Raw genomic sequence first — 8821 nt, forward strand, 5'->3', positions numbered from 1 at the left:
TCACCACCATGTGCATTTTGATCTTTTCTGTTGCATGTACCCAGTTAGACGAACCTCATGATCGCAAATGTCCTGGCACAGCCCAGATTCAATATCTAGGGCAACAGAAGGCTTAACTGTACTTATGAGCGAGGGTAACTTGTCAATATTGTTTTTGATACTGCGGTAATTTAACAGCTGACATGAAGGACCAACGGAGCTGGTTTGACGCGGTCACTTCCACAGTACAGCTTTCTCTCTTCCTTATTCATAAACACAATTTGTTGCATTTAATCGAATGATCATAACTATAAGCGTCGCTTTACCACCGTCCTTTTCGGTGACACTGCAATGTCTTGTAAAAATATTTCTTTTCCTCCATACCGCTTCAACCAAGTCCTCGGAAATGCCAGTTGTGTTTTTTAACTTTCTTACGCTATATAAAACAAGCTGTTTTTTATAACAATGCAAACTTTGCAAGTATGGGCCGTTTTTTACCTGTTCCAATCGAATCAACCCATGATCCCTCTCTATTGAAACTGACTGGATGCCTGATTTTGAGGCACATAATTCAAACATTGGTGCTTGTGTCACGAGCTTGGAAATTGCGTTTGGAAAGACGAAATTGCGTCTTCATCTACGATTCTCAAGGTCGTCAGCTTTCGAGAGTAATGCCTCCAGTGCTCTTTTCCAAGACGGAAGTTAAATATGCGCGATATTGATCTTAGCATTGCTTCACACGTTTTGTGACTGCTGAATCCGTTGCGTCAAGGTTATTTAGCTTCTGTCCTACTGACTTGACAAGGTAATCAAGTTCATCTATACCTATCTTGTTTTCTGCCTGTGCACATTGAATATCAATTAATTTCGCCCTTATAATATCTTCCCCTATCTAACGCTTCTGCAAGATTTCTATTGTAGAGAGTGGGGGATTCAGTTCTACATCGCCGTATTAACGCAGGAGAAGTAAAAACAAGTACAGGCGACGCAATAAGTGAAACTTGCACCTACTGCACTCAACCAACCGTAGGCGGGGAACGAACAAAACATAAAGCGTGTAAGAAAAGCGAAACTCAACATTACCAATCTGCAAAATCAGTAGAAGTAACGTGGATGGCATCGCCATAATTGTGCCGGTTCCACGTACCAGCAACACCTGCCTTTTGAAGATCCTAGATACGATAATGTCCATCTGGTAATAGCAACAATTATCGTTGCGCGGTGGTGCGCATGGTCCGAAAGCAGGATCACCGCCTGTTGTCCCGTTGGAGTAATCCGCAGAGCTGCGTCAGCTTTCACGCGGTGTTGTTGCTTGATCTCCGCACTGCGACCTCAGGAAAGCCTTCGACCTAGTGAGTCATCGCTTACAGCTCGTGAAGCTTGCGCACTCCAGTGTCGAAGCTGCTATTGCAGCTTTACGGCTTTCCTACGCAGCTATTTCTCGATAGGTCCGGTTTCGTGAGCGTCAGTGATCAATCTTTTGTCTATACGGTGTCTAGTGGTGTGCTCCAAGGTTCCGTGTTGGTTCGCTTCCCATTTCATTTTCATCAGTGACGCTTCTTGAGCAAATCAGAACTCTTCATTCCTTTTTAGCGCTGACGACATCAAAATAATCCAGGAGAAACACAATATTGAGGACAGCCGTGGTTTGCGGTCCGACGTGTCTTTATTATCTGAATGGTGCCAATTGAACGAGCTCACTCTAAAATTTGTCTAAAGCCAGAATTATGTCATATTAGCGTAATACCCAGCATAATGCCTACCCTTATACTGTTGTTCGTTGATCGTGCATTGTTGGCCAAGGTTCTTGAAGTAAGCGATCTCGGCATGTTTTTTTTATAGTATATGTTAACCTTCTCCGTCGACTTTAATCGCGCACCAACACGAGGCCCGCGCACGACCGGTACCCTCTGCAGACTTACAAGAGATTTCCGTATGCATTTCCTTTTGCTCAAATCGTTCACATCCATGTGTTTTCCATTACTTGAACACGCCTTAGAGGCGTGGAATGAAACACGCAATTTAAACAGCACATTAATGGAAGATGCGCAGAATAAGTTCGTGAGTATACATGGTGCCCAACTATGATGCACCAAGAACTAACGATATCCAAATACCATGCAGCTGGATAGAACCAAGGTAACGTTGTTTACCTTCGCTTGGCGATACTCATACTATTTTTGCGCCCCGCTTAATTCCATAACTAATCTTAATTAATCAATCAACTTCTCAAATATTATATTTAGGTGAAAAGTATCAGTGAGAAAATTGTAGAGCAATATGAAAAACTCCTGAAAGAGCTTTTTGTTTCTGAATACGTGCTATAAAAGTGGTTTTCTGAGCGTGAAACAATCCCGCAAGTACACGCAATATTACTGTGTGAATGGCCGCTCGAGGCACTTTCGATTGGCCCACGATCAAATTTCACTTTGGCCCACGCCCAAATTTAAGTTGCGCCACCCTCAAGTTTCAAGTTGGCCTACCCCAAAATTTATATTCGGCCCATGTCTAAATGTATGCTTGGCCCACCCAGGAATAGGTTGGCCACACCTATGTATGTATGTATGTATGTATGTATGTATGTATGTATGTATGTATGTATGTATGTATGTATGTATGTATGTATGTATGTATGTATGTATGTATGTATGTATGTATGTATGTATGTATGTATGTATGTATATATGTATGTATGTATGTATGTATGTATGTATGTATGTATGTATGTATGTATGTATGTAGGTATGTATCATGCGTCACAGACTGAAACAACCTCTGGATCCGGAAATCATTCTGAATTTTGTCTGGAATGCCTTTTCAAAGATCGAAAAGACATTTCGGCGCGAACATTGTCAACTCGGGCTTGATTTCGCGGCAGCACCATGCACCTGGAGTCACATAACGCAAGGAGCCCGTTCCGAGCATAAAGTTTGAAGGGCGTTTTGATGACGAGCGGGCACGTCGCGGCATCTCGCGGAGGCCGCGGAATACCGAGCGCATGTATTTCAATTCCGAAAGTTTATGGATAGAAAGGTCTCAAACTTTTGTTGCGAAAGCTGCACTGACATTTCCAAAGTCGTACTTTAGATTTTCAATTCCGGAACCTTGTGGGTTTAATGTTCCTATAAAGATTTCACGCCAGAGATGCTTTGACTTTTCTAAAATAGTACATCGAACCATACAACGAGACAAGCCAAATCAACACACTACCGGACAACTTGACGAAACCCGCAGCGAGGTCCGATGAGGCGAAGCGTTGTGGCGGTTCATTCGTGCCGTCATGTCAGAATATCACCATTATTTTTCTCGTGCGGCAAGGCATCCATCTCAAGACACTAAAGTCAGGAAAGCTAACAACGTTCTTATTTTTTCTACTTTGACATTTCTTCACCATTTACCGTGCTTCCAGAATTCCTTGGCTTTCTCTTTTAGCCGCATCTAGATAGATTTTGATAACTGTCTTTCGCAAATCGTGTCGCTTCCTTCCTTTCGTGCCTACTTATTTTAGTTTTACGGTGTTTTCAGTTGACGCTCTTTGGCAAAAACAGAGGTCCCCACTCAGACGGAGCGGCGACATGTACTCATCGTAAGGTTCGTAACAGCGCAACACAAGCTCACGGACAAAAGGAAGGTAAAAACGACAACACAGCGCTGACTCTTAACTGATAATTTATTGAACAAATGTCTAACGTACAGATACGTATATATAAGTGCCAGTTCAAAAACTATGATTTGCTCGAGAAACAGAGATACATCAACGTAATCGTCCACCGCACGCATCAGGTATGGTTCAGCCTGCTCCATGGCCTTGCCGGCAGCCGTCGCTGCTGACTTCAGACACTCCATCTCGGCAAAGCTGACCAGGTATGGCAGGCGCAGGACGACGTGGAATTAGCAACTCAGTTGAATGGCCAGGGACTGCACAGTACTCCTGCAGATGCCATTCGGCCTCTTGCCATCTCTGGCGTCGACAGTGTCCCAGACTGCATCGGCGCCGTTCGATGACTCGAATGCCGCCAGGAGCTCGGCCAAGGATGAGATGTAGGGCGTCCTTTTCGAAGCCTCGAGCGGGCCCATCAGCTCCTCTCGCTTCTCGAACAACTCGCGGCAGCTGTTCAACAGGCCTTCCAGGAACACACTGTCTCTAACCAAAGCAACCTGGTAGCAAAACTTGGCTGCTGCTTCAGCGGGCTCTATGGTGATGGCCGCTGTGTGACAGATGGCCTGTGCAAGAAGCAGAAGCTGCTGCAGGTTGAGTGAAGCAGGGTCAGACATTGCCTGCATAACCAGGCGACATAACCACACGACAGTAATCCTCCAGATGCCATTCGGCCTCTTGCCATCTCTGGCGTCGACAGCGTCACAGGCTGCATCGGCGCCAGCGCCGTTCGATGACTCGCATGCCGCCAGGAACTCGGCCAAGGAGGAGACGTAGGGCGTCCAGCGCACAGGGAAGTCCTTGACAGTGTCACTGGCTGCATCGGCGCCAGCGCCATTCGATGACTCGAATGCCGCCAGGAGCTCGGTCAAGGAGGAGACGTAGGGCGTCCTTTTCGTCGCCTCGAGCGGGCCCATCAGCTCCTCTCGCTTCTCGAACAACTCGCGGCAGTTGTTCAACAGGCCCTCCAGGAACACACTGTCTCTAACCAAAGCAACCTGGTAGCAAAACTTGGCTGCTGCTTCAGCGGGCTCGATGGTGATGGCCGCTGTGTGACAGATGGCCTGTGCAAGATGCAGAAGCTGCTGCAGGTTGAGTGAAGCAGGGTCAGACATTGCCTGCACAACCAGGCGACGTAACCATACTACAGCACTCCTCCAGATGCCATGTGGCCTCTTGCCATCTCTGGCGTCGACAGCCTCAAAGACTGCATCGGCGCCAGCGCCGTTCGGTGACTCGCATGCCGCCAGGAACTCGGCCAAGGAGGAGACGTAGGGCGTCCAGCGCACAGGGAAGTCCTTGACAGTGTCACTGGCTGCATCGGCGCCAGCGCCGTTCGATGACTCGAATGCCGCCAGGAGCTCGGCCAAGGAGGAGACGTAGGGCGTCCTTTTCGTCGCCTCGAGCGGGCCCATCAGCTCCTCTCGCTTCTCGAACAACTCGCGGCAGTTTTTCAACAGGCCCTCCAGGAACACACTGTCTCTAACCAAAGCAACCTGGTAGCAAAACTTGGCTGCTGCTTCAGCGGGCTCGATGGTGATGGCTGCTGTGTGACAGATGGCCTGTGCAAGATGCAGAAGCTGCTGCAGGTTGAGCGACGCAGGGTCAGACATTGCCTGCTTAAACATGCGACCAGCGTGGCAGCTTCTTAGAATGGAACAGCGCGTGCCATGCTTGCGCCGCGAGCACGCGCAGCCCAACTTTATCTTCGTCATCTTTCGCAGCGGTGACCGAGAGCGGCGTCCTCTAGCTTCCGCGCGTAGCGGCGTCGGTGGGCGCTACAAATTCGTGATTTCTACGTTGCAAGCTCCCGGCATAAAGAATGTTTGTAGACAACCCGGCCTATTTAATATCAGGTCAATTAATGTCCCCGCCTATGACCATAATGCCTGCTTATGCACTGCGCCAGGTAAGCTTTGAAACTGGCCGATGGTGTTCGTGCGAAGGTTTTCGGGGATGATAAAAGCTTCATACTGTAATCGCCACGCTGTTTGGAAGTTCCTGCTTATACAAAACATGGCCTTGGACGCACCTCCATTGATTCACATTTGATATAGGGAAATAATCTTATCTACAAGAACAAATACGTCACCTCGATGTGCATTTTGAACTTTTCTGTTGGATGTACCCAGTTAGACGAACCTCATGATCGCAAATATCCTGGCACAGCCCAGATTCAGTATCTAGAGCAACAGAAGGCTTAAATGTACTTATGAGCGAGGGTAACTCGTCAATATAGTTTTCGAAACTGCGGTAATTTAGCAGCTGGCATGAAGGACCAACGGAGCTGGTTTGACATGGTCACTTCCGCAGTACATTTTTCTCTCTTCCTTATTCATAAACACAATTTGTTCCATTTAACAAAACAATCATAACCAAGCGTCGCTTTATACCCCCTTCCTTTTCTGTGACTCTGCAAAGTCCTGTAAAATTGCTTCTTTTCCTCCGTACCGCTTCATAGAAGTCCTCGGAAATGCCAGTTGTGTCTTTTAACTTTCTTAAGCTTTATAAAACACGCAGTTTCCTTTTTTTTAACAATGCCAACTTTGCAAGTATGGGCCGTTTTTTACCTATTGTAATCGAATCAACCCATGAGCCCTCTCTAATGAAACTGACTTGATGCCTGATTTTGAGGCACACAATTCCAAGATCGATGCTCGTGTCACGAGGTTCGGCATCAGGTACGCCGTAAAAGAAGAAGTTGCGTCTTCGCCTACAAATCTCAAGGTCGTCAACACCCGCCGCCGTTGCTCAGTGGCTATGGTGTTACGCTGCTGAGCACGAGGTCGCGAGAACGAATCGCGGCCACGGCGGCCGCATTTCGATGGGGGCGGAATGCGAAAACACCCGTGTACTTAGATTTAGGTGCACGTTAAAGAACCCCAGGTGGTCGAAATTTCCGGAGTCCACCACTACGGCGTGCCTCATCATCAGAAAGTGGTTTTGGCACGTAAAACCCCATAATTTAATTTTGGTAAGTAATGCCTCCATTGCTTTTTCCCAAGACAGAACTGAAATGTGCGCGACTTTGATCTCAGCATTGCTTCACACATTTTGTGACTGCTGAATTCATTGCATCAAGATTAGTTAGCTTCTCTTCTACTGAACTGATACGGCAATCAGGTTCATCTATACCTAGCTTGTTTTCTGCCTGCGTCGATTCAATATAAATTAGTTTAGCCTTAATACTATCTTGGCCTGCCTAAAACTGCTGCAAGATTTCCATTGTGGAAAGTGGGAGATCTACATCGCCGCAGGAGAAGAAAATAGAAGGAGAGGCGAAGCAATAGGTGAAACCGGCACCTACTGCACTCAATACGCTAAAAGAACCCTTGGCGGGGAACCAGCAAAACATAAAGCGTGTAAGAAAAGCGAAAATCAACATTACCAATCTGCAAAATCAGTAGAAGTAACGTGAATGGCATCGCCGTAATTGTGCCGGTTCCACGTCCCAGCGACTCCTGTCTTCTGAAAGTCGTAGATTTGACACTTTTCTCCCGTCCCTGTAGATTGCATTTTTGATAAATAAGTACATTGCACTTCCTGTTGTACCTACATGCGAGACGACAAGCACACTTTCGCATAAGGTACGCAGTCGAGATCGGGGAGCCTAGAAAGCGTGGTCTGGGCCCGGCCCAAGCCCGAGTGAGAGAATCTCCAAATGGCCGGAGCCCGGCCTGCGGGCCAGGCCGGGTCCGGGCATTCGGGCCGGCCCGAGCCCGTGCACAGCTCTAAGGCAGATACCTTGACGCAGCCAAATACCCGCAAAGAAATGCCTACACCCTGAGCGTCGTAGATTCGCATGGCAGAGAGCTAGCGTCTAACCCTGAGACTGCAAAAGAGATGGCGATGGTCCTAGCAACTGCCACGTGCATGGACACAGCTGTCGTCTTTTCTAACTGAAGCAGCTGTCAGGAACTACGCTAAGGGTCGTGTGTCGACAGAATCACTGAAGATATTGAAGCACCGAAGCACTCCGTTCCCCTATACCTGCGTGACATTGGCTCCTGGGCACGAAGGGTGGGAGGGGAACGAAGCGGCACACACCGCGGCTCGGAAGTCCGGAGCGTAGAGACCGTATACCTATCACCTACTCAGCGATCCTCCAACATCACAGGCTGGAACGCAGGATGTATCCACCACCTCACCCAAAGCTCAACAAAGAAAAAAGTAGCGCACTCAGAAGACTACAGAGTAACGCTTACACCTACGGAATACTCATGCACAGACTCTACCCAAAGCTACAAGGATACCACTGCCCAATGTGCGGCGTACCGGACACCTTGGTGCACCTGATCTTCGAGTGTCCATGGCATCTAGACACAGACGCATCGCCTTCAGCGAAAGACTGTAACGCCAGAAAAGGAAGCGAAGGCCCCATCCAAATGTGGGAGGCCAAGCTCGTCTCCAGGATTTGGAGCAACAACGACGTGCCGTCGCCAGGGCCAAGGAGGCAGCGAAGGCCAGAGGGTTCCTGGAATGTGGAGACTTCCCACCTAGAGCAGAACCGGGGCTTTTACCCCGGGATACTGTTTCGAAAATAAACGTTTATTCCTCCTCCTTACAGCGTTACAGGGCCGCACGCTTTTGTGTGTGCCCATATATATGCCTTCCCTTTTGTATTTTATTTTAGAGCCTGAAACTGCCCACTTGAGGCGCTCTTTCTCTCTCTCTCCCCCCCCCCCCCCCGAAAGAACATTAGTTCCTTCTTTCCACAATAGCTGGCAGCATTGGCAGACTCTGTTGCTGATGCCGACACAACTGGCAATTCGACCTAGCAATGAAATAAGAGCTGACGTGGTCAACCTTACTTCAAGTTTTGATAACCTATCACCATCTCCCCGACGCTGGTTGCAATTTCAGAGACAAAGATCACCAAAAGTCTCCGCCGGCAGTGGACACGCAGTTCCGTGTTGCACTGCAAGCGGTAACTCCAAACGGAAAAGCGCCGCCTTTTGAAAAATGTATACTGCAGTATTTATTTTGGAATTGCTGTTGAAATAGAGCTCGTTGCGCATGTGTTAGGTGGAAGCGTGCAAAGTCCTGTGGAAGTACTGTCGACTGCATAGTCACGTGGTCCTATTTTTCGGTGCCACCGCTCCTTTGTACATAGTTATACAGAGCCAACCAGCCGATGACGGTTCATCTAAAGCAAGAAACTCTGCCCTTCACCTCGCCCTCCCG

General features: G+C 48.1%; 1 protein-coding gene across 1 annotated transcript; it reads right to left on the reverse strand.

The window, feature by feature from the left end:
* Positions 1-3463: 3463 nt before the first annotated feature.
* LOC142582766 (uncharacterized) lies at positions 3464-5291 on the reverse strand. The gene has a single exon (XM_075692790.1). It carries the CDS (start codon positions 5263-5265, stop codon positions 3871-3873), a length of 1395 nt encoding a protein of 464 aa, XP_075548905.1. The 5' UTR covers positions 5266-5291; the 3' UTR covers positions 3464-3870.
* Positions 5292-8821: the final 3530 nt, after the last annotated feature.

Source organism: Dermacentor variabilis, chromosome 5, assembly GCF_050947875.1.
Source record: "Dermacentor variabilis isolate Ectoservices chromosome 5, ASM5094787v1, whole genome shotgun sequence".
Classification (NCBI taxonomy): domain Eukaryota; kingdom Metazoa; phylum Arthropoda; class Arachnida; order Ixodida; family Ixodidae; genus Dermacentor; species Dermacentor variabilis.